Source organism: Larus michahellis, chromosome 16 (genome assembly GCF_964199755.1).
Source record: "Larus michahellis chromosome 16, bLarMic1.1, whole genome shotgun sequence".
In the NCBI taxonomy this organism is placed as follows: Eukaryota; Metazoa; Chordata; class Aves; order Charadriiformes; family Laridae; genus Larus; species Larus michahellis.
This window is the reverse complement of record NC_133911.1, coordinates 3,508,986-3,535,567: the sequence shown is the minus strand read 5'-3', so window position 1 is coordinate 3,535,567 and position 26,582 is coordinate 3,508,986. Positions and strand designations below refer to the sequence as shown.

Below are 26,582 nucleotides of genomic sequence, written 5' to 3'. Positions count from 1 at the left end.
GGTGACAAAGGAACGTGAAGCTACACGTATATAGTGAGAAAGACACGTTCTCTTTTTGACATTCATATCAGATATTCACACTACCCATAAAGCATGGAACATAACAAAAAGAAGCATCTTACCAGTGAAGAAAATGCTTATATACAGTAAAGACTGATTTTAAAGCACCTGTCCTAAAACCTGCTAGAAGCAGGTATCTCACAAAAGAGGATTTCACCGAGGCATGGCCCCGTGGTGAAATGCCACTAAGTGACTGCAGCTGAACACATATTTCCCATTAAATGAGCCACCAAAACAGTGTGTGGGTGTGCTCTTCCCATGCCCTCGATTCAGATACTTTAAAAAAGTGAAGGTTCCTGAACATCCTTTATCAAGCGTCCATAGCCTTAGAGCGAGAAATCCACACTAATGAAATCCTGGGGATATACAATAGCAGTTGCTTAAGTCAAAGCTCCCCAGCAGGAGCTTTAGCACGGGCCTCGCTCTGTGTCGGGTATAAAGATTCATTCATTGTACCATTTATGAGCTGTTTTCAAAACATCCTCTCACCGCTCTGCTAACAGCTAGCCCCCATCTGTGTTCAGAACACATTCCCTTGGGTAACACTGCAATTGGGATTAGACATCTCCAGGTTTCTATTTAAAAAAAAAAAAAAAAGAGAAAGAGACTGCTCAGAAACTAAGAACGGAAAAAGAGGTGATCAAAATGATTAGCCACGTCCCAGTGGGAGCCAGGACTTACCTACGCCTCTGCTAGAATGGGATAAATATCCCCTTCAAAAGGGAAAAGCTGCAGCTACACTATCAGAATCGCATAGCAGCAATTGTCCTATTTCTGTGGAAACAACTTTTAAAACCTGTAAGCCAGTGCGCATTATAACCAGAAGAGAGAGACACCTCTGTCAGCAGGGATGTGACTGAAATGCCCAGGAACGGACCGCAGCTACAAAGTCACTACCGTGAGACTAAATGAAATAACTTTACAAGTTCTGCACGATGAACACATACAGTAGCAAGACTCCACCACTCCCTTGATAGAATAATATCTTTTTTTTAAAAAAAAAAAAAAAAAAGAAAAAAGAAAAAAAGAAAGAAAGATTGATTTATACTCCCTAGTCAGGAGAAGAAGGTGGCCACAGCTTTGCTTTCTGCTAGGAATTGGTTTGAGCCTGCTCCTTTCCGAGCGCATGTTGTCTGTCCACTTGCAGGTGCCACGGCTGCTTGGAGCGCTGACTGGTGCCATCCAAGAACCAGCATCGCGAGGCAGTATCACAGATACCAGCCAGCGGTCATTTTTGACTTGTAAAAGAAAAAGCAGGGAAAAATAAAAAGTGCTACTATGCATCATTGGAAATTTAGAAGTCGTGTGAAATGCTAGTCCTTGAATCGGCCAAAAAGATAACACCGATTGCCTTGTGTAGGTGCCACGATTACCAAAGCGCATTAAGATGTGAATATACACCAGGCATTCACAACCAAAAACAAGAGGGGGGAAAAAAAATAAAGAAAAGATGCCATCAATTTGCTAATATTTAGCAATCCCAGGAGATTTTTTTTGTTCGTTTTTGTGGGGTGGTTTGGGTTTTTTTTGTATTTTTTGTTTTGTTTTCTTGGTTTTTCTGCAACACAATTGCAAACCAGGAAGGTGTGACATGCAAGACAGCCAAGTTTCTTCCAGTAAGTGTTCGACAATGACCAAATTGCCCACCCACCCCCAAAACAATCATTACCCGCCCCCCCCGCCCCCGGCCCTTCCCCAAGCAGAGTCTGAAGGCACTTCCTCTCACATGATGTCGACAAAGAATTCACAAGGGTTGCCCATGGCCTTCTGGAAGGACTGCCGGCTCCCCGTCAGCTCTGGAGGAACAGAGCTCAGTTCCCTCACGGGGGGCCCTCCAGGGGGTCCGCTCGTCCCGTAGACTTTGGAGCCCATTTTGGGGAGATTGTAGAGGGGTGGGACTCCTGGAGGCCCGTAAGAATGATGGCTGTGGTGGCTTCTCTCGCTGTGGGTGGCAGAGACGTGACTCCGGTGGCTGAGCTGGCTGACGGGCCTCTCCCGCCGCAGGACACTGGTGCCACCCCCGCTGCGGGCAGTGTGGTCGGACTCGCTGCCGCTGCCAGCCGACTTACGGTCCTTCTCTCTGCCAAGAGCTCTCCTGCTGTTCTCGCTGTTGCTTCGGTTCGAGCCGCTGCTTTTGCTTCCTAAAGCCCCCCCAGCAAAAAGGACACAGAGAAAAGCAGCATTAGCTCACGTCTGCTGCTGTCTCCCTCCTCCTCCTACCACAACCCACAGATCCGGGTACGACCATCGCAATGGCAACAGTGATGACAGAACCAGGCCTGAACGTGCGTTGGTGGCTTATGGGACTCAGCAATGACAATCGGTAGAACAAAGCTGACAAGGTGGTGCCATGCACAGGTACACGTAGACACCTCAGAGCTTGCCCAGGGGAAGCCGCAGCTAGCCTGGAGCTACTGGCTGAAAGCCTTTGCTGGCTGAAAGCCATCTGCTCCGCTGCAGCCCCACTGACTGGAGAGAGGGGAGGAACAGGAATGGAAGGAAGAAGCAGGCATTTGGGGTTTGACTCAAGCAAACGAGGTTCAATCTAATTGTAACTGTCTTTGTTATCTTCTACTGGCAAAAACTTTTCAAAAAGAAACTCATTTGCCTTCCCTATCACCCTTGGGCACGCTGGGCATACTCGCACCCAGGGCCAAATCGCCTGAGGTTAATAGATGTCCTTTTGCTGGCTCCAGTGGGTAGATTCTTTTTAAATTCATCGCTACCATGTTCTGTTGCTGGAGAATTCTTAAAAACCCAGTTATTTGTTGAACTGCTCTACGATGAATCAGTAACACGCAGGATGTTCCCAGCAGAGGCCACTAAATCAACTTGGAAAAACAAAGGACTGCTGCTGGTGTGCACGCTCAGTTGTTGCTACATATAAGCTTCACTAAACTTCAAAAATTGAAGGTCATGCTCTGTTACCATGAGAGATAGGCTAGGATGATGTCAGGAGACATTTCCGAGTTAATTATTCTTTTCAAAAAAACAACAAACCAACCCAGAGAATCTCTCATTAAGTTCATGCCATCTTAGTGCAAGACCTTCTCCCCAAAAAGGGTCCCCAGCCAGCGGAACATGGGACCAGCTTTTGAGTCTGAATGAGCCACTGAGTCACTGGGGTCACTGAAACGGGAAACGCAGAATGATTCTGAGCTGCTCCTTTCTTGAATTACAGATGATCATCACCTCCTGTCTGCTCCAGCTGATGTTTAGAGACAGGAAAACTAGACCGACCTGGGGTGTCCAGGGGAAAGGCTACATTCCCCTGCAGAGTGCAAGAAAAGCTGGGGACAGATGGAAAACACAGAATACAAAAACCACTGGACTTGAGGTTAGTATTCTGAGCCTGGCACTCTGAAGTGGGATTTGCTGATGGTAACCCCTATCAGCTCTTCTCTGCTCTGGGAAAAACACCGTCCTGCTTTGTGCCTTAGTTTTCTTCCATCCGTAAATGGAGACGTTAACTTGGGTTGAGCTGTCCCCACCAACTCCTACAAAGATTCATTAAGGTGAGCCTTTGAAGAGGTAAGGTGCTCCCTGAGCTGCCATTTCAAATGTTTCACAGCAATCTTGTAAAGACAAATAAGAGCAAAGAAACTACTTGTTAGCAGGTTGACTGTTACAGCCTTTACTCCAAAGAACAATGTAGATATTCTCTCCAAGAAGCATTTTGCAAGCTCTCCAGTGTGGCACGTTTTTCACGGTGGAAGAAAATTAACATTTTATTTTAACTCTTCCACAGCAAATATACCTCTGCCTTTATCTCATGATGCATTCTGCTGCCACCCATCCAAACCCTGCAAACCTTACCCAAGTCATTACTCCTCGATGCAAGCTCCCCATACACAAGAATCCACTGCCAGTTCCGTAGCTTGTGGATGAGTAAAGATCAGGCAGGGGAGAAAGCAAGCTGCCCTGAAAGCATGTATTACTCATCTTGAGAGGTCTTCCATGGGCAGTAGGACTGAGACTGCCATCACGTCGCTACTCCAGACTTGAGTATACCTGGACTAGCAGCTCTAGCTCATCTGCCAAGACTCTACGAGGTCAAGTGGTTAATGCAGACTTGTCTCAGAAGAACCTGGCTTTCTGCAGCTGCACTCCAAGCTGATTACGTGGCAGAAAGAAAATAGAGAAACCATCTACCATTATAGCAGTCTTCCTAAGAATAATTAGCAGCATAGCGGTTCTCCTCTGGCCGTGCTGAGGTTCACTCTCTCCCTGACCTGCCTTTAAATCCTGTCAGAGAACAATCAATCAGAAAGTCCCTCTAACCCTTGAGATTAAATGCAATCTAACAAGAGTGTCGCCTTCTTGGCAGCTAGGGACTGGCCTGTCTTAGAGACATGCAGCCCAAGCGAAAGCTGAGGTCTTGTTCACCAGATGAATTCAGTTATGATCTAACATCACGCATAAAAGAGAAACTTCAGAAGAAACCCAATTCTAACACTCTGTATTGAGAGCGAGCAACGCAGCCTTGTGTCCCACTACTCAATACCTGCCTGAGACAGTGCTCAAGCATCTTTCACTAAATGAGCAGTGGAAGGGCACTGGTAGATAAATCCAATCCATATGGATAACATCAGACTAATAAATTAGGAGTTGGGATTTCTTTCTTTCTTTCTTTCTTTCATGAAGAGCAGCGAGGGACTGGTGACAGGACTCTCCCATCTGCTGCTGCTGCTGCAGCAGAGGCACGCAGGGGCCAGACAGGTTGATACGCCAATGCCACACTATTGGACTACTGTGCATCGAGACAGGTTGAGCGTCCAAGACAATTAAAAATAAAAAAATAAAAGAAAAAATACAGCTAAACATTTGGGTCACAAGAGTCTAAAACGATCATGCTGTGAATTCATTATTATTATGGAGGCATTTGAAGCTTACCAATCCCCTAGAGTCAGCCATTCCTCTAGGAATCCTTCAGTCTAACGCTTGCTCAGAACAAAACAAGGGAATAACAGTTACAAAACAAGAAACAACACAAAAGTGTAGTTTCCAAAAGAAGAACAAGGAAAGCGTTGAAACCCTTCAAAATTTAACACTTTGGCACCTTTCATAAGGCTCTCTTTAGCCAGTAACACAGGTCGCATGGATAAAATACCATACCTTTCCTATTCCAGCAGCAGAGACCTAATATTCTACTGCCCACAGAACCAGCTGCCAAAAAAACCCGTCATGTTCTTCCCAGCACAATCAGCTTGCAGTTCTAAAACCTCTGGATATCACTGGGAGCTTCCTCACAGACACTTCTTATTTTGAGATAAGGTGGGAAGCAATAGTGCTAAAATTGTGTGAGCAAGTTCCTGTTACGAAATTCTTCTGTGCAATTTTGCAAAATCTAACTGGCTGTGGTAAACAGCAAGAACTTCCATCCAAGTTACTGGATGTTCGGCGTTAAGAACACAGAGAATCCTCACCCTTTCTTTACTGGCAGCATTTCCAAAAGCAAAACTCACTCTGGAAGTGATTTTAAAAAATAATTTTAAAAAAATCTGTACAGCAAAAAAAATACATAGTTTTTATTTACTAAGGTTTAAAAATGAACCACAAAATTATCCTAGGGCAGGAAAGGAGGAGGTCAGGTTTTTAATCCATGCAGTATTATCTTTTTTCCCCCTATCGTATATGACAGAAGAGACTCTCCTCCCTGTGAGCAGTGTTTCAGCCCTGTAACCCATCTGGCTGGCCGCTCACGCTTGTCTCACACAAGCAAAGAGAGCGATTTTCCTTTTGGACTGAGCACTGAAGTGACAGCCAAGAGCACCTTGGTTCTAATCCCTGGTCCATCAGCAACGAAACGATCTAATTTCTAGCAACATCAGGCGACTGCAGCCCCCCTGTTGGCAATGGCTCTGACCTCTAAGAAGGGGGGCAATAGTTTATCTGTTTTAACAGGATGGACAATTGAGTCATTAAGGTTCTGATTTCATTAATGGCCTAAATCAGCGTTATCTAAGCAGTAGTTTACCACGTGGTGCTGTTGGGTAAGAAAAGTAGAGATGCCCATGCCACTATGGACACCACAAACAGCTTGGCTTTAGTTCCCCACTGGTATTTTGCACGGGGTACAGAACTAAAGCGTAACTATGAACAGCATCTATTCTATTCTATTCTATTTCTATTCTATTCGACTCAGTTAAAACGTGGCTGGCAGTTTCAATACAGAGCTGAAAGGCTAACCCACTCCATCACATACACAAACAGTTTTGATTCCGTGCGGTCGCACCCGATCCATGCAGGCAGCATACAAAAATCACAAGACAGGAGCACAGACAGTACGAAGGAACTCAAGCAAATGGTTAGGGCTAATGACGGCTGTAGAAATAAATACCAGATTAACCATCTTACCTTCGCTTTGCTGGCTCCCTGCACTGCCACTACCATAGCTAAAGCCTGGGTCTTGGTATGCTGGTGGAAAACACGGAGGGGGCAGAGGATACTGATACGTGTATCCTTGGCCTAATGGCCAGGGAGCAGCAGGATGTGGAAGTGGAGCAAGGGTATCCTGATCCGAGGCTCCGCTAGAACCGTTGTTAAGGTTCAGTGCAGCCATATCTGGAAAAGAGAGAAAAGGTGAAGACCATGTTCTTACCTCGCAGCTGACTCCTGCATGTTAATAATGGCTGGCACAGCACCCCACTGCGGTGAGGGATCAGAGGGACTCAGCCTCCAGAGTTCACTCTAAATATCACACACGGTAGGGCAGGCATCAATATTCACCGCTGAGCACCAAGGTACCTTTGCAGCGTTTCCGTAAATCAAGGAGGAATCATCCCCCTTTTACAGATCGGAAACTGAGTGTGGCTGACAAGCAGGAATTCTGTGGCATCAGCAGAAATAAATCCTGCTTTCTTGAGCCTCGGTGCAATGCCCTGTTTGATGAGTTCATCCTGCTCTTCCAACTACTTGGTCTAACAGGAGTGTCAACCACTTGTCATGCAACTTCCCAATAGGGGCCTGCTCCGAAACACCCGCTTGTGAAATCCTACAGGACTCTGCTCTGCGCATCCTGCGAGCGCAGAGGAGACAACACCCACGCAGCTTTGCCCTTCGCAGGGGGGGAACTTACTGCCACAGAGGTCTCCAAAGACATAATAGCACTGTTCCGAGAAGGTGATTTTGTTCACAGTGTGCCTGAGGTAGCCATGTTTTAACATGCTGCTGGCGTATTTTCTAGCCTCCCGTCGGTCTTTGAAGCCTTCCACGTGTGTGTAAAGCCAGTCAACCACATCTGCTCCTAAAATGAGAACACAAGAGGAGACACAAATATCATCTGAGCAAAACTGACCTCCTTAGGTTTTTTAATCTTCACATTATCACACAGCCCACTAGTACTACTGTGCCTGGTACCGAACGCAAATATGCAAAGAGCTTAAAATGTTATTTTCACGTCTCAGCTTAACTGCTACATTAGTTACCAGCAAACATCAATAAAGAAAGAAAAGAACTATTTTGCATCCAGTTGGACACTACATCAACAGAGACACCAAATACGCATGCAGAAAATTTTATAGTTACACTGTTCAACCCCTTCTGAGTTGCAGTAATGAAAAATGACGCGGGATGTACAGAACAGAAGTGATTGGGGGGGTCATCTTCCTCAAGAGGCAGGTGTCAACATTGTCAAAAGACCTGGGGGGAGTTCCAATCCCCTTCTCAGCAAAAGGTAACTACAACCTGGATTGACTAAATGTTAGCACAGCTCAGGTCACAGGACAGCCAGAATCAAAAGTAGACTAGTTGTGGTAATTTTAAATGTAATTAGATGCTCTGTTAAGGTTGTGTGGCTGTCTGGAACCGGAATTACAAGGATGGCTGCTCTGCTGGACTTGGGCAGATTGCTAGAGCCACACGTAGTTACATGGAGAACCAGAGATACAAGAAGTGAGGGTTAAGGACCAGCTGTGTGTGGCCATGAGAAACGTGCAGCATTTTTGGCTGCCCAGGCTCAAACAAGAGCTATTAGTTATTTCCTGTCACACTTAAGAGTTGTTCACAAATACCAAGTCAAGGGAATAAAAGAGGTCATAGACAGGGGGGGAAAAAAAGTTCATATAAAGATAGTTTCTTCAGCCTAATTACAAAAAGCCACTGTTCCCCCACCCCCCCCAGCATTTCTTTGATCTGCTTACCTATTACTGCATTGGAGATGGTAATTTTTAACCACATCCTGTCCCGAATTTCAAGGCCTGAGTCTGGGAGCTGCATAACCTTGACAATAGTAGCCATGTCACTCTTCACAGTTAAGGGAGATTCTTCTAATTCTAAAAGAAAGAAAGGTTACATGCTTCTTTGAAACGATCTGAGTCCGAAAAGAACTTCTCAACTCCCAAGTTGGATGAAAAGTTTCAAGACAGCTTTACCAACAGATGCAAAAAACGACACAAAGGTTCCCAAATGCACCTTCATCAATGGCACAAGTTATCGCGTTCGGACCAAGTCTTCAGAGATCCTGCCCAGTGCAACCAGTTTAGTCACTGAGATGCTGAGTCCCTGAGTGTCTCAACTTCTCAAACCAGCTACAGATCAGCACTGCGCTCTTTCGGTCCACGCTGCATCCAGAGTTGCAGAAAAGGAAACCCAAGGAGTTCTAGGACCACTGCTTTTCATTTCAACTTGCCACAAACGGCCCCTACTCACCCAACAGTTCAGTGCACCGTATGCAAAACTCTGTCGGACAAAGGGTTTTGGCTTGTTCTTTAACTTTTGCTTTAACTGTCAGTAATAATACCCATGTGCATGGACAAAGATGACGACCATGCCTCAGTCAATGTCCATTTGTCGTTTGTTGTTTTTTGTTTTTTTTAAGATTTGGACATCAGCATAATTGGAGAGAACTGAAATTAGAAAAGCAAGCTTCCATCATCAGGATAAAGGCTAGTGGTTCCCTTAAAAAACCCAAATGATGGCAGCCTTACAAGTTAAGGAGTCACTCAACCAGGCATTACTTTGTCCTGCATCTTTCTTGCAGAACACTTAAAATAATGCTATTCCCAAATGCCTCGGCAGCCATTGCCTCTCCATTCATCTCTCACACACTCTTAGGGGCAGAGCTGGCTCACCAGAGGCTTCACACTTTCCTGATTATTTTTTTATAATAAAACCAGAACAATAGGGCTGAGATTCACCCTGCAGAACTGAGGTTCCTCCTGGAGGAGTCTAGTTCCTTTAGCGACTCCTTCCTACCACACGTAGAGGCAAGTGGCATCTCATATCGAAAGCCCAGTGGGGTGAATCTGGGTCCAAGAGCCTACCGGCTTCTCGTGTTCTGTGCAGAACTCCATCATCCTGTCTATACATAAGAGACCACATTCTTTGGAGACTGCTCCCATCTTCTCAGCCCTAGAAAATTCACGTCGAGCACGTGTCCTGTGTTTGTAGCTCAGACCTTCCCAGCAGGAATTCAGAAACCCTCCTCTCCTCCCTTCTCCCAGCTCCCCACATCACCCACCTTTCAAAAGCACAAGGGAACCAATTTTGTCCTTTTCCAGCAACCCAACATTTTCATAAAAGGTACAACCAGCATGAAACAATGAAAACTGAAAATGCATCTTTCAATACATGCACTGCTATTACGCATGAAAATATCCCAGACCATCTATGCATGCGGTTTCAATACTTACAAAGTTTGAATAAACACTAAAATTTTGCTTTTGCTTTACGTTAGTTTGGTTAGTGGCAAAAAGCAATGTGTTTGTTTGGGGAAAATAAAAACCAACAAACCAATATTCAAGTAAAGTGTGTGGGGAGCAATAAACTGTATTTTCTTGGAGATCTGTGATCTGCATTTAAAGAACAACCCTGGTCAAACGATCATCAATATTTTCTAAGTCTGGCAGTTCTTTACAAATATGACAATTCTAAAACACCTCTAAAATGAACCCACTTTGATCTGAACTCAGTCAACTGTGGGCCTGACCACCTGTACAGGGATGTGCAAGCCTGAGGAAGAGCACAGATGGCAACTCCTTTCTGGGGAACCACATCTACTGCAAAGCTCTTTCTCAGGGCTTTGGTTATTGCTTTTGAGTGGCATTTTTTTCCCCCCTTAGTAGATCCTGGTAATAAAAGAGGTGTGTGCTCCAGGAAAGCAAAGTCCTACCACACGTGATACCACCACTGGCTTGTTTCCTTCTTTGAGTAAGGAAGTACACATTTGCCCAAACAAAAAGGCCTCTGAAAATCACGCCGTAGCTCAGGCTGAACACTATTAAGCAGAAATAGTTTGAAGTCTCAAGTCAAAATCCTCCAAACTCCATGCAAGAGAAAAAGAAACTTTCCAACCACGTCAACAGGCTGCATTTTGAAACAGCAAGTTTTTCAGGAAACATTGAAACACTTGAAGTTAATCTCATGGAATGGGACAGTGCTGCTCTGCAGAAAGGGGTCCTGCGGTGGCAGAACAGAAGCTGGAAAAATCTACCTTTAGCAGAGTAAAGGAGGAGCAGAGTTTGCACTGACTGAGGCAGCAAGTCCAACACTCACAAGCCACCGTGACAGACTATTCTCCTGCATCAGCCAGAACGCTGCTGGAGAACTAGAGACTTTTTAAAGCAATAATTACTATGAAACACCTCAGTCTGCCTTGGTTTGCATAGTCCTGTTTTTGAAGAAACGCACCTGAGAAAATAAAGAGCTAACGCAGAACAACTCCTACTGTGTGGTGGTGATTTCTATGGCCCCAAAATCTCAGCTATTTTAATCACTAGCACCGATGTGATGGTGACTGTGCAAATGCTTCTGATATCAGAACTTCACCTTTGATCCAGAGGCTAGAGAGCAAAGGAATGGTGGTCAGAAGGAAAGCAGTTATTCAGTCCATTTACATTATCCTGGTCTTGCTCCACGAACAGAGTAAACCAGCAGACGGTCACAGTCCTTAAAACAAGGAACCATGAAACAGACTTGTCTAAGGCGACTCCGTTAATTCACTGCTTCCACTTCCACAGCCAGGTACTGCCAACAGACGGTACATTTGCTTCAAACAGCAGGGCCTGTAGCCTCAGAGGAACTGAAACAGAGAACCTTGCACTGGAACACGAAAAGTCAGTGCCCCACTTTGCATGAAGCTCTTCGTTCTTTGAGATGTCCATGAGCAGTCTCTCCTCCTCTGTTCCTCTCCCATTCTGTCATTCCTGTCAAAGAGGGTCACAGGACAGGTCCTCTTTGTCCCTAGGGCCCTGAGGTGCTGCCTGCCCTGTTTGGGGGTGACAGGACGGAGCTGAAGGAAGGAGCGTTAAGCAGAAGGTCACAATAGAGAACAGGGTACTCCCCATGTTCTCGCATTCAGGAAAGGAAACACTGTGAGTCACTGGCACAGAAATGAGAAGCTGTCTCCAGAAACGTGGTTCTGCTCCCAAATAACCTTTATTTTAGAAGTATGATTGAGAGGGCGTCTGCGTTCCACACTTCCCAATCACATCACTGTATATCAAGGCACAGGATACATGAATAGTTCAAGAGGAATGCAGAGAAACAGACTCTCGTTTGACAGCAATCAGCAGATACATTGGATTCCAGCAACCTTTAGTACCCGTAAGGCTGAAAACACATCTCAGGATAAAGCAGTCATCAGGTGAGTGGTTCACTTGCTGTCTGCTGCAGATGTATTTCCCCTCCAGTGGTGCTGCCTACTATCTAACGAGGCTACTGCACCTACAAAAACAATAACTGCCCTTTCAGTTCAAGGCGAGGTGTAATTCCAGGAACTCTGCGCTTACAAAATCTGAGCGAGGGTAGAAGACAGAGAGGCAGACACGCAGGTAGCCTGATGGGACTGAACTGGTCCCTGCAAATGCAACTTTCACACTTCAGCCACGCATCGGTGACAGAATCTTCCCTGGACAAATCACCAACACCACATTGGTCTTTAAAATCCTCAAAGTGTCGTTTTTCTTGTTCATTTTGGTTTGTTTCTGTTTCTAAAGGATATCCTCCCTTTCTCTCTGGAAAATTCTTATAAATTGAAAAAAAAGTTACTCAGTCCTAAATTTAGACTCTGGATCTGGCAGACACTTAAGCATCCCTTGTTAGACATGTAAGTATTTACCTGCCTTTCAACGACTGCATACCGAGGTAGCATTGTTCCACAAACGAGATATTCTCCTCAGGGCTTTAAAGACACTTCAAGATTTCTATGTATATTTAAGCAAATACAGTAAATCTCCTTGCTACAGATGAACAAATCTGACAGAAGAGTTGCACCTCTAGAGAAATTCTTCCGTATCAATATCACAGGAAACAAACCATACTCCTGAGGTGTAAAGTACCTCAAAACTTTCATGTCAAGTAAACAGAAGTGCTGTTCTAAATACGGACACTTTCCTGCACTAGGACTTCAGTAGACAGTGTTCTGGGAGACTCGTGCTCCTCGTGTGCTCCTCGTGTGCTCCTCTTGCCTTACTGCCACACATTTCAACCCAAAAGCTAGCTTTTAACCCATGCTGACATCCAAAAGCCAGGGAAGAGTAAAAGAAAGGAAGATTTTATATTCTTTAAACAAAAAAATTCCACGATAAGGAATCATGACAACTTGGTTGCAGGGATGTGACTGCTTAGAGACTGCCACCGACAGACAAACCACGAAAGGAGGCTGAACTCTAACCATAATTTCACATGGGACATCACATTTGTTTTTTCCTTGTTCAATAAATTCTAAAAGTATAAAAAAGTGCAAAAGAAGGCTACGTGAACATCAGTGGATGATTTCCTAAATGATACACTAACATTATTATTCAGTGACTTCTATCTGAAGTACATAATTTAAATTTATTGAAAAACAGTCAAATCCAAGGAGGAAGCTCTGACGTTCATCTGAGGGGATAAATCTAGAGGCCTGCCTTGTAACTTTAAAAGGGACCAGAAGCCACCTCTTCCTGAATGGAAACCCTGGCAAAACACCACTGCCTTAACTTTTGACCTTTGGCAAAAGGTTTTATGCTCCCCATAGGAATTACAAATTTAAGAAAGCATTCAAGAGTTCTGTGGCGTCTGTCGTTTTCATCGTGCTTGTGGCTGGGGTCGGTTTTGCGCACAGCTCGGCACTGCTGGCCCCGAGCAGAAGACGCCTGCCCTGTGCTGGCCGCAGTGTGACTTACTTTCCGAATCGGGAATTGAGCTTGTTAGTGAGGAGCTGGTAGATGTGGTGATGCTCATGGAGGGGCTCATACCGTAACGGGGGTACGCTCCCGTCATGGCTGTGGTATGAGAGATCCACGCTGCAGGGTCGATTGGCCTCACTGGTTCAGCTGCAAAACAACCAGAAAGGGAAAAAAAGATAAATGGAATCAGATTTGCCGTAAACACCTAAGACCTAGAGTAAGAGGGATTTTTTTGGGGGTGCACAAGTTCTTGCCATTCTGATAGTACAACTGAGATAGTGTCAGCACGAGGGAACAAAAAGCACCCTGCCAGCAGGAGCTGGTTTCCTCTAGCGATTGCCGCACCAGCCTGATAGGATATAACCATGACACTCCTGTCCATGGAATTGCAGGAGTGAAACATTTCCACTTTTGGAAAAGAAGCTACCAGTCCAGTAATAATATTTCCCTACTGTTCCATACAGTGGGATAGATTCTCTTTTTGCTATGAGGTGAAGTACTACCAATGCTTTGCCCCAGCTGATGGGGAGATCTCTCCCTCCTGCTAAGGGTCTTGGATCCAAAATAACCCCTCAAGCAGGTGAATCAGAGCAGGAACTCTAGAGCTTTGCAGTTGCAGAGATGAGGCATCATGCAATTCCCCTCTCAGCGTTTTCAGCAGCCATAAAGAAACTTTTTTGGACTGGAATAGTCTTGCAAAACAAACAGACAAAACATGTAAAGACTGGTGTCAGGGAAGACTGAAAATTACACTCAGACCTTAAGAAGAGCCACACAGCAAGTAATAAAACTCAATTTTTCCCATAATCTGGATTATTTCTTTTCTTCTGAATTACAGTGGCTGTTGTTCCATCGCCTTAAAACCAGAAATTATGTCAAAGAGTTCTGCCTATGTTAGGTATTTCCACAAAATATCCCACACATTATTGCAACCATATTCCTACAACGCATATTCCGCTGTTTGCCTTAGACAATAACGCATACACCTTCGCCAAAGGACAAACTCATACGCAAGCTCTCCCTGTAGCAAATCGGAAATATGTGATTTGTAGGACTTTTCTTTTGATTATGCTGGTTTCCCAAAGGATTTCACTGAGTGAGCGCCCATAGTCTGCACGAGTCTATCGCATTAGTTTCAATGGAAAATGCTATCCTCATCTTCTCGGAAGGACCAGTAACAAGCTGGTTTCAGTATCATAACCAGAGCACTCGCCAGTAGGAGGCAGCTGTGTTTGTCACATGAGCACAGAACTTTTATATCTGGAATGGTTTATTAAGCCAGAAGTTTTAACCCTAGATCATTTTCAAGAGGTTTTATATATATCAAACAATGTTGTTTGATTCAAAGTTCAAAAATAATCAGTTTAAACTCTTTGTAAAAAATGTACATGTGAGAAAATGAGGCTTTTTAAGACTGAAGTACAGTTATCCTCCAAACTTTCTATCAATTGAAAGGTTAAGATCATGAGGATAGACGCACCAAAAGGTTAAGAGCTTGATCCAAAGCCATGTGAATCAAAAGAAAAACGCCCATGAAATCAGCGGGCACTGGAGTCTCAGAAAGAGTATCCAAAACCCCTGCCTCCCGAAACAAAAACTAAACAAACGATACAACCAAACTTAAACCTACTGAACTTATAGGGAATGGAAGTCTGTTAGAGGCCAGAATAGCTGAAAATATTCTAGACCTCGAGGGCTCCACAGGACCCCAGCAAAGAGCACAAACACGTACTCACCTCTGGGGATGGTGAAATAACTCCTGGGAGTAGGGTCCCAGCATTTGGCTACTGTTAGGCTGATAGGTCTAGGGAGAAAGAAAACAAGTAAGGGTGATTCTTAACTTTCCCTACAGAAGCTGTAACTGCTACAATGAACCCTTTGAAACAAACTGATTCCTACCCACCAGTTGTCAAGTACATTCGGAGAATGCTTTTGAGATGCTTGTCAAAGTATTTTCAGTATGAACCACTATCAGAATGTTTCTGGTTTTGCATAGATCACGAGAACTACTGGTGAAATCTGTCGAACGATCAGCTCGTGAGATATTAAAACGCTCATCCTATAAACAAATAGTGCTACAGAAACCAGGCAACTCCTAGTTTGTGTTGGTTTTGGCTGGGCCACTGGAACCAGTCTCACCTCTTCATCATTTGCACTGAGAAGCTGAGAGTTGAGATCAGCAGTCACACTGGTCGCTTACTGAGATCAAAATGTTGATTTCCCCGAGGTTTGCCCAATACCAATAACTGCACACGGAGGATAAGCAGCAAGATTCTGTAACATACTCACCCTGGTTTGGAGACTATTTCCCGTAAAACCCGTACTGCATCATCATTGCTCATGTTCTCAAAATTGACATCATTCACCTGAAACGTTGCAAAAAGCAGAGGTCAGGCTTTGCAACAGCAAAGTTAAAGACATTTTAATTCTTTGTTTCCAAATTAATTTGCCTTGTAACTGTTTCCACTCCTTTGAGCAGCTGCAGAAATATTGTTTCTCAGAGCACATCAACTATCCAGCAGAGCTTGCCAAGAATTAAAGGTTTAAGTGACAACAGTCTTTGTGACACGTTTCTCTGAGTATGAATGAATTCTGTTAACTGATTGCTAAATCCATGGATCTGGTGGGATGACTGAGCCGAGCCACCAATGTACAAGCCAGCAGCACGTATTGTGGGACACGGACCAACCTGCAGAAGCATGTCTCCTGGTTCAATTCGGCCATCTGCTGCCACAGCCCCTCCTTTCATAATAGAGCCAATGTATATGCCACCATCACCCCGGTCATTGCTCTGTCCTACAATGCTGATTCCCAGGAAGTTATACTTTTCTATACAGATAGAAAGCGGAGGGTAGGGGGAGGAAAAAAAGCAAACAAAGTGATTGGAATGACAGTGAAGAACTAACACCAGGCTACTTCAGTCTTGAAAAATCAGTTCTCTCAACACATTGTGGGCCACGTTTGACTTACAATTATCTCAGGTTACCCTATTGGCGCATGTCTGCCGGGCACCTTCAGGGAAAGGCAGCAGGGAAATGCTGCTAAAGACATTATTTTTTCATACAGGACACTGAAAAGTTACATTCAAAAAAATCAGCAAGAGAAACGACATTGAAAAGACACGTCTACACCTAGAAATTAGGCACCCGATCAGCATTAGGCAATGTTTTTTCCACGTGTCAGAATTTGGTGCTACCGAAAGGTGCTGAATTGGCAGTCCTGCACTTCTCTAGCTGGATGAACAACGAAATGAATGGAGCAGCAGAAATGCAAACCTCCAGTGCCCTTCTACTCTTGCTCCTAACGATGTCTGACCCTTTACCGTTCCTAGAAATAAGAGCAGAACTCCATATCCTGGAGTTCCAGCTCCTTCCCTGGGCTTCTTGGGAAGCATACTGAGCTGCCTGTGCAAACGGCTCCCTACAGGAATCCCGGCACAGGCAGCAGAGCAGCAGCTCTCGGCTGCCATTCCCTTTAGTTCACTTGGCATCCTTTCAAATCAAGGAACTTTCTACTGGCTCCAAAAGGCTACTACACCATGACAAAAATACATCTGTATCACTTGAAATGCGTCATAAGAAAACATTGCTTATCCTCTTACCCATGTTGAGTGTGACAGTGATGATATTTAGGGACATGGTAGAATCGGTGATGCTGCTGAACGAAGACGACTGCAAAATACAACAGAAAATTCTCAAGGTTTTAAATGGCTCAGAATAAGAGAATAAAAACAACTATTGAGGATCAATTCAATGGGAACTGATTAATAGGTTTCCATTTTTTCCATCCAGAAACCATTGTGGCCTCCACAAAACTATTCTTCATTTAGAATCTGTAAGGGAAAAAACTTCTGAACACAATCTGCCCTTTCTCCAAAGATTTGTTTACAAAACACACAGAGCAAGTTGCTACATACAAGAAACATTCCGTTTCTCAACTGAACTTCACATTGAAGCACTTCTGCTTCCTGACTACATGGCTGCCAGGCAGACATTTAAATACTAAAGTGCCCAGTGGAGTGTGAATTATTACATCCACGGCTCCTCCCTAAAGAGAGGAGCGAACAGCACATGATCCTTCAGGAAGTGAGAAGACAGACACTCCCTCCCCCCAAAATGAAATACAAACGTGCTTATCAAATATCTTCTAAAACATTACTCCAGTTCTTGTGATAAAACGCGTGCATACTCATTCTTTAATCCGTGAAGACTGATATTTATAGGAGAACAATCCAATTACTGCAAGAAGTAAGTTATTTGGACCATCCTCATTCTGCTACCACAGGACTAGAAAAGGGCACGAGGGAAAAAATTGTGATTTCCTACAGACGTAGGTTTCTCCTGTCAGCAGAACTCAAATCTCAGCAATTTACACATGAGATGTCTGACACCACAGACCCCCGCTGCCCACATCGGCCAGCAGCATCACGGAGGTTCTCCTGCAGGGGCTGGTCTTCAAAGAGGCAAGAAGAAATGGGATCACTGAACAGTAAAAGGAGAAAGGGAGAGGAGAAAAAGAGTCTTGATCCCAGTGCTGCAGAACGTCAAATGTTAGAGATTTAGTCCGGGGTAGACCGGAGCCAGAGGGAGCCTTTCCAGGGAATTCAACAGGGCACAGATCTGTTCTGGATCCCTTCCTAATTCACATGCTACATTCAAAATCATGGTTCACCTCCTTGGAAAGTGATGATGCCAACCTTACCCTGTCAATCTGCCGCATCCTTTGTTTCCTCCTCCTGCGTTTATGCTTCCGTATGAGTCGGGATGAAGTACTCTGCTCAGTGGAGCTACTCAACCTGAGGGAAATTGAGAGCAAATGTCAACTCTGTAAAGCTGAGCCATTTGCGTTTCTCTGCACCCTGCCAAAAAAAATAGGCTGATTCCTACAGATGCCGAGAGTGTAAATCGCGTGGACACCATAAGCGTACACCGCACTGCTCCGCTTGTTGCTGAATCGCTGCTCGGTCCCAGTGTGCTGTACTGGAGCCTCTGCCTCGGAGTGCAGAGGAGATACCAGCGAACTCCAGCACGGATTAGAGAGTATCATTCACTGCCTTGTTTTCTTTTGGGAGCAAGACTGAATACAAGCCACACCTCAACAGGCACATATCGCCCCCATTTAACCACCCAAAGGTGAGCAGTAGCCATCTTCCACTACTTCAAAGGTGGTCCTGACTCCAGGCCCATCAAGGAAAAAGGCACGCTATAAGAACAGCCGTACATTAAACAATTTAATCTCTGCTCTGAGAGAACAACAGACAACCCGGGGAATCTCTTAATGTTAATTGTTGTGAGTCTCGTCATGGTGCTCTTATTTTCTTCTGCTGCTATCTACCCTGTTAACAGGAACTGAACGTTGGGGCTTGAATTCTATTAAATAAAGTAGCAACAGAATCATACAATGTGTTGGGTTGGAAGGGACCTTTAAAGATCATCTAGTCCAAACCCCCGCAGTAAGCAGGGACATCTTCAACTAGATCAGACTGCTCAGAGCCTCATCCAGCCTGGCCTTGACTGTTATAGATAATAGCTACTACCAAATAGTGACAGAGGAATAGTCAATATTATTTACCTTTACATATTTTGCTGGGTTTATTTTGTTGTGGGTTTTTTTTCAGGCTCTTCAAACTTGTAAGAACCTAAATGTGCCACGTTCTGCGTATAAATCCTTAAGATCTCCCTAAGAGTTAGGATCATTAATTATTCTCATTTTACAGACAGTGGGCTGAGACACAGAAAGACTTAAATGGATTTGCTCAAATTAATTTCAGAAGCCTGGAACAAAGCCTAGATTGCAGAGATATCAGTGTAACACCACAGAGGCATCTTTCCTCTATTTATTGTTAAGAATGGCAAGAAAAAGTAATGCTCCATCGTTAACCAAGATTTAAAAAAAAACAAACCACCATCACAACAACCCTACACAAGTAATTGAACTGGCGCTGTCACAAAGGAAACAGCACCAGTCTTTACCCCCAGTCTCCATGTCCCTGTCTTCAAAGTTCCAGCCACACGCAGGAATGCTGGAATACCTCAAGCAAAACTTGATACCAGCAACTTCAAAAAGGAGCTTGCTGTCACTGGATTACAACCCACCACGCGGAGAAACCCATCGTGCACAAAGTAGGTGTGTTTTAGTCAAGCACACCGCGCTGAATATTAGGGATGATGGAACTGCTCAGAGGGTGTGAATCTCTTCAACATTCTCTTTGAGTTCACAAAACTATGTCAGGCATGTTAACCTCATACACTCCTTTTTCCCCTCCCAGCAAGGCAAGTTCATTTAAAGAGCCGAGAGGTGGTATTTTCAAAAGAGATCAAAAATTTGATAATTCTCGATCTGTGGAAACAGCTCACAGCACCTGGTTTTCTGAGGCTTTACCTTTGCAACAGGAAAAATAAAGAGGTCTCTCAGATGCAGAGCTCCCCAAACTGGACGCATTCAACATTCCCTAGTCTTTTTGAAAGCACTGCCCAAGATTGACACAAATGCAGGCAATTCATTTTCATTGTTTACACACATATTTCACCTACGGCCATATCATATTTAATGGCTTTACCCCAGTGTGTGTCACATAAGGAGTAGGCAGCACTGCCCGTCACCAGCTTTTTTTAGAACAGCATCTTCTAATGGTTATTGTGGATAAAGAGAATTCATTAAATTCATACATGTCGTTTCATTTATTCATTTTTCCATTACTATGTCGCTGAGAGGGGTAATACCTCCGGCGAACATTGCTTACTGTAAAAAACACTTTTAAGTCAGCAACGTTCACCTAGCAGAGAAAGAAAATGGAGATAAAAACTACACTGAAAGCCACACCTGCCTGCAGCAGGAGATCACGATGGGAATTCAGTAGCAAAGTTTCCAGAAACTTTTTCCACTTTCCAGAAAAGGGGCATTTTATCTGGATAGCAAGTTACGGAAACGAGGGATAGGAACAGTAGAGTTTCAGCAGACAGTTCACTGAATTTCTTTGTCTCAAGCAGTCCTGGCAGTAATATGGTGCTATTTCACGGCACTTTACAGCCTACGAAGTAGGCAACTTAAAAGCACCTTCCAATCTATGTTAGTATACCTCCTCTGTCAATGTTTTTCCTGATCACCAACAGCACGTAGGATCTGCCAACTGCCCAGGTTGACCGGCTGTGCCAATTTCTTCCTCCTGCTCCAGTGCACACCAATATGGTGTTTGCTCAGAAAAACAAAAATCAATTATTTCCAGCTTTTAGTCTGATTTTCTAAGATTGGACTTGACAAATATACTTTTTGCCAACACTGAGTATAGCAAGAAAACAGAATTGCTCTCTGACCCCGAGTCCTTAGAAGGGATACTTTAATCTACCATCCAGTACAGGACACGCAAATACTTTCATTGCTATCTTTAGACAGATACATCAGGGATGAATCCAAAAAGATGGACTGGAAAAAAGGAAGAAAAGTCTAAGTACGTGGCAGAAAGGCAGACGGAGCACATCTGAGGTGACAAAGGCACGAACAATTCTCTTATGCTAAAAATCAGCATCTTGTTCCTTCTTCACTTTTGCCATCCTTATTTACTTTGGCAACTTGGGGGGCAAAACTACTTTGGAAAATTCATTTGGTCACACGTGACCAAAAGTTTAGATTCCTCTGTAAGCAGTGAGCATTTTGGATGTTTCTTTTAAATTAAACCAGCAAAACCAGAGTTTATTGGCAAATCTCTGAACTTCTGTTACCAGCTGATAATATGTGAGAAGCAAAGTTCTTCTATTCTGTGGTACTTTTTAAACTCCACTCAGATTAGACTGGAAGAATGGAAATCAGTTCCTCAGAAAAGCCCCAGTTCAAGTTTAGTTCAAGTGGACAGATAATATTTCCGAGAAGTAAGCACTGGAGCTCAAGCAGCCTCTCACATTAGCTGCACAAAACTGATGATCAGAAGGCAGCGCGGAAACATTTTTGTGTGCTTATACATTGGCTTCTGTACAGATAAACAGCAGAAAATGTTACTTATTATACTGGAGAAACCATAAATGGACAACTTGCTCGACTCAGTTTTTTCATCCCTTCTCGGGGGAGGCTGGACAACGACTGAAGTTGCCTTAAGAAGCCCGCGTGTAAGTAGAAGACAAGACAAATCATTTCGGCAAGAGCCCCGCACTGTGTGAAAGCCTATTTGTAAACATCAGGTTTCACAGTCTTTCTCAAATTTTCACAATTTCTTAAAAAGGAGCCAAGCCTATATCTCTTTTCATGTAGCTACGGTACACTTCATCATCTCTTCTTGTAATTTCTTTTAAATCCATAGCCTTAACGCATCCTTGCTGAATCATTCATAACTGCGGCGTATCTCGTATTCTAGGAATATCTGGATGCTAAACAGCAGCTCAAATGTACTCTAATGAGGAGTAATATTTTATCATCTCTGAAGAATCCCCAGAAATCAGTAAAAGTGAACAGTACAATTTGATGAGCAAAACCAGATGGTGTATTTGAGCTTTTGGGAAAAATAAACTGCAAAGATGAAAAACAAATCTGGAATCACAGCTACCAATTTCCTGCACTACCTCCTGGCCAAAACCCTGACTGCGCTTCTAACAGAATGGCTAAATATCCCACAGAAGAGATTTTTAAAAATAATAATAATGTGTCCAATTTACATTCCCCAAAGGAAGGGAAAAAAGGTAACAATTTGTTAAAGAAAGCTTATCCATATAGTTTAAAAAGAACTAATGTTCGTTTCTTAAACGAGAAATAAAAGTAAGCAATTTTTTTTTGCAATGCATTTAGTTACATTAAACTGGGAATACTAATTGCAAGCTGCTGACAATAATACCACAGCTACGGATGTCATATCTGCTAGACCTTTATTTGCTTAACAGAAGGCAGAAATAAGACCCTTACTGCAAAGCTCACCACGAGCTCCCTACATCAATCTGCACTCAAAATACCACCTACTACCTGCAAATAACATTAATGTCCAATTATATCATACTTTGAAAGCAAAGGAAAGAAATTATTGCACTCACACTACTTGAAGAGTTCTGTACCATCCTGTAATAGCTGTGAATAAATTAATTCACTGAAAGAACAAAAATAATTCTTTCTCTCGGAGTGCAACAGAATTTCCTTGGACTGGAAATTAATCAACTCCGCCGCACTGCTCCAAGTTGAAAATAAAATAAAGCAATGTCAAACACTCACTGTTAGAAAAGCATCCTCAACCTTACAACCTCTTCACTTCCAAGACAGTGATATCCTTCTGATTTCTTCTCTCAGTGACCTCCTCCACGTACAAATCTCCTTTACAATGCAGGTTCTGACCCCAGAGCTCAGCAGCTGTTATTAAACAAACTTACCCCCTTCAGCCCCTTTTTCCCCAGGCCGCTGTCTCCAGGGGATCTGGAGCATGCTCCATTTTCTATTTGGCTGTATTTGCCTCTGAAGAAAACTTCTCCCTGCCAGCACAATCTCTCATCTGCTGGAGAACATCATCACCACCACAACAGCATACCTTGGAGCATTCCATTGAGTCGTTCTTCCTGACTAGCTGGCCTGGCAGCTATTCTCCGTGCCAAAAGCTTCTGCCCCAGCCTAGAAAGGAAAAGGCCTGCACAGCAGCTTCCAAGAGTCTCTTCCTTCTCAGGTCAGACGCAGGAAGCTTTATTTTATTAATAAAGATTTAGCTGGGTCTAGTATAATGTGCTTCAGTGGCCACCCTGACTGAGCTAATCCTGCCCTACTGCATATCTTGCTGCCTTGGAAATGATTAATTTATTTACAAGAAACAAAAATCAGCTGCAGGGTTGTTGTTGGTTTTGTGGGCTTGATTTTTTAGGGAGGGAAGGAGGGTTAGAAGCCCTAAAGGCTTTAGGAAGGCTTTGAGCACATTCAGGGTAACTGCTGATCTTGCCAACCCTTTATGCACATGAACATCCAGGTGAAGAACAACGCATCCAGAAGGCTAATGTTCTGTATCTTCAGGTGCTGGCAACTCCATTGTAACTGCAAAATAAGTTCTTGAAACTAATTCAGGACCAAATCTTAAGTGTTTGTTTAGTTACCCTTTCAACCCTTCGGAAACACCCAGCCTTTGAACAGAATTTGAAGGAACTGCTGTTCTTCAACCGGTTTTTAAGCTGTGACTAACTGCAAGACCAAAGACATCCACTGAGTTCAATAAGCTAATAATCTGTTTGTAAACGTAGCAAACGTGTAAGTATTCTACCCAGAATTTAAGAATATCACGCTGCACCTTATTTGTTTTGGGTACAGATCTCTATGAACCACCAGAGGGCTGGAATCTTCTGTTCTCTGACACTGAATAGAAATCCGTAATGGGTTTTCATAGCTCGTTTGGGGGAACGGCAGCTCGAGAGACAGCGTTCAGAGAATGCTGTCACCACAGCCAGGAAAGTGAAGAATATTAGTTTAGATTGATTTTACATCTTTAAACACAGGTATTTTGAATCAGAGAAACGTATTGGTTTATAAACCTTTTATGGAACAACAAAAACATCTTTAGAGATTAAGAAGGATGCCTTGAAATGGAGAGCATTTTTTCAAAAATCAAGGAATAATTCCCATTCTCTCTGTCTGCATAAAAAGAACAAAATAATTAAGAAGTCATAAATAGACAGCATCACAGCCTGCCTTTGCAATAGCATTAACTTTGATGAATTCCTGCACTGCTCATAGGCCTCAGAGCGTGCAATTACATCGGAATTCCTTTACAATTCAGCTTTAGGGAAGTGCATCCTTATTAGGAATCTATGCTGAAGGTGTTTTGTTACAATATTCGCACCATTACTTTATAAATAGGTAGACAGTTGCACATTGCTTTGATCTTAAAATGTGATCATTCTTCTTGCTGTTAAAGGGAAAGAAGAGGAACAGAATTTTTCTCTTAACTGGAACAGTGGCTACAGGCAGTTTGGATAGTGACCCCAATAACCTCGCTTGTTTCTCAGAGCAGTGATTATACACAACATGATGTTACCCACAAATTATCAGTGCTCAAACCATATGTAGCAGGCAAAAAAAAAAAAAAGAAAAGAAAGGAAAATTTAAGGGAAAAAAAGAAAAGAGAAGAGAAAAATCTTCTCATCTCACCAGTCGGCATGTTTCAGGATAGCCCAGAAATACAGTCGAGTGGCTGGGAAACAGACGTGAACAGTATTTAACAGCTCAGTGACTATGCAATGCCCTACCTGCTCGTGTTGTCATCATCATCAGAGTCAATGAAGCTGCTGGATTCCAGCTCACTGCTCATCATGGTGGAAGCGCTGTCATAACCAGGAGGGTGCTCACGGTGTCTGTCCAGTTTCGGATGGCCATTGATCCGAGGGACTGTGTAAACAAAATAAATGGAGTATCACTAGGCAAAGAAGAGGAGGAGGGAAGAAGTGGCGCTGTGAACAGCACGACATTCACACTGACAGCTGCAGATGGCTCTGCAGGAGGATCCTGATGCCAAAACCAAGCTCTTTGCAGAACCCAATTTCATTCAACCGCTGGAAAGCCTCCTGTCCTGGCTGGCCACCTGCCTACCTCCCTTTTTCCTAACTTTTTAATTTGCCTGTGGCTCAGTGCATGGCAAGCCGTACAGGGATGGAGGCAGACGTAGCAGGCATGAACAAGTACTATAATGGTACCAGAACATCAGTCAGAACAGCCATGAGAAGTCAACGTCAATAGGACAATACATACAAAGACCTTGGAAAAGCAGCAGACAACACAATTTGAGTTCGGTATGGATAGGCCTCGCAGCACAGAAAGGTTAAACAATATTCTTCTATGAATTCTGTTAATATCTCACCCATAAACTCGCCTCTCCCTTGACCTGTGCTACGCATTCCTGTCCCCAAACCTACAGCACCTTGTCTGGGCAGCACAGCCATAGCAAACTCGCATTGTCTTGACCATTCCACGTGCAGAGAATCATAGACTGTGTTGGCTGGGAAGGGACCTCTAAGGGCCATCTCGTCCCACCCCCCTGCAGTGAGCAGGGACATCTGTAACTGGATCAGGTCGCTCAGAGCCTCATCCAGCCTGGCCTTGAATGTCTCCAGGGATGGGGCCTCCCCCACCTCTCTGGGCAACCTGGGCCAGTGTTCAGATGCTTCAGAACAATTTTTTACTACTCCCTAGCTGTGCCAGTCTTTTCAGACACACAAACATTGCTGTAGATAACCCCCTCAGTAAGAATGCCATTACTTGAAGGCAGCAGTGATTCATCTTTTTCTAGAGGTATTTTATGAATTTTCCTCTCCAAAGCAAACTCCTGCTTCCTCTCAGGGACCTCTCAGTAGAAGACCCACAATCTGCAAGTGCTCTATTTTGCCAAGAACGTTCCTTTCCCTGAAACAAGAAAGGCTCAGCCTGATAAGGCACCTGGTCAAGAAATAAACAGAACATACCTCAAAGACAGACTGATACTTTAAAACACACTCTCCAAACTCACAATTCCCTCCCAGGTCCAAGGGATCTGCTCTTCAATTACAGACACCAGAAACCCTTCATGAAGGAGGAGTGTCTGCAGTAGGAATTATACCTGATGCTGTGCAACTGTACCCATTGAAAGTTAATTGGCAGCTCCTGCCAACTATTCAAGTAACATGGTTTGAAAAACCAAGAACCACCCTAAATACCTGGCTGTGAAGTCCGCAGTGACTAGTCTTCACTCCTCTTTTCAAATTGCTCAGCAAATTAATAGGCTTTGGACAGTCAGAGTTCTTTCTTTTAACACTAAGGAGAATACTACATTCTTGAACAATTAAAACTTCTCCTTTTCTTGGGCTACAACTTCGTTTTTTAAGTCTTTATATAGTGCAGCCTAGAGTTCAAAATATTTCACTATACGTGGAAACCTGGGTGCTAATCACAGCATCGGACAAATTCAACTCAATCTCTTCAGCCTCAGCTGAACTATAAAACCAAGTCCAGGCACCTTGTCCATTTACTTTTTGCTTCTACACAATGAAACATCAGAAACCGTGGAGCAAATTAAAGTCTCTTATTCCAACAGTTTGTATAACCCAAATACGCATTCATTGGAAACACTACTGGAACAGCTAAAACTGACGTTGGCGGCACTATCTAGCAGCCAAATAACTTTCCATATGCTGACCACATGAACGCCTTGTCTCATTTTAAACACACTTCACCTTTAAGCCTAATTTCAGGAGCAGTTGTTGGCTTGCGAGAATATCATCCCCCACAAATCAGTATGTTGGGCTACCCAAACGCACGGGACACCGTCACCCTTACAGGCTCTGCACAGTTGTCCTGGGGAGGGAATAACAACAGTGAAAAGGCGATGACACACGTACAATGGTTTGTGGCAGAGCCTTCATGATTCTGAGTTATAATGGACAGAGACTCCCACTAAATGCAAATTCAACACAGTCCTGAGCAAATTCTGGATGCTGA

At 43.7% G+C, this 26,582-nt stretch overlaps 1 protein-coding gene across 5 annotated transcripts in view; it reads right to left on the bottom strand.

Moving 5' to 3' along the window:
• Positions 1-1,523: 1,523 nt before the first annotated feature.
• The window catches only part of DVL1 (dishevelled segment polarity protein 1), a 90,718-nt gene continuing 65,659 nt past the window's right edge, over positions 1,524-26,582 (bottom strand). The window contains exons 5-16 of one of the 5 annotated variants that reach the window (XM_074609500.1): positions 24,362-24,500; positions 17,871-17,964; positions 16,771-16,840; positions 15,859-15,998; positions 15,459-15,535; positions 14,906-14,973; positions 13,239-13,316; positions 8,202-8,333; positions 7,139-7,306; positions 6,418-6,624; positions 4,954-5,000; positions 1,619-2,201 (exon numbers count right to left, since the gene is read on the bottom strand). In XM_074609500.1, coding sequence (XP_074465601.1) covers positions 4,990-5,000; positions 6,418-6,624; positions 7,139-7,306; positions 8,202-8,333; positions 13,239-13,316; positions 14,906-14,973; positions 15,459-15,535; positions 15,859-15,998; positions 16,771-16,840; positions 17,871-17,964; positions 24,362-24,500 — 1,184 coding nt within the window. In that variant the 3' untranslated portion in view covers positions 1,619-2,201; positions 4,954-4,989. Of the gene's footprint in view, positions 2,202-4,953; positions 5,005-6,417; positions 6,625-7,138; positions 7,307-8,201; positions 8,334-13,166; positions 13,317-14,905; positions 14,974-15,458; positions 15,536-15,858; positions 15,999-16,770; positions 16,841-17,870; positions 17,965-24,361; positions 24,501-26,582 lie in introns of all 5 variants that reach the window. The other 4 variants (XM_074609498.1, XM_074609499.1, XM_074609497.1 and 1 more) reach the window with 4 other exon arrangements.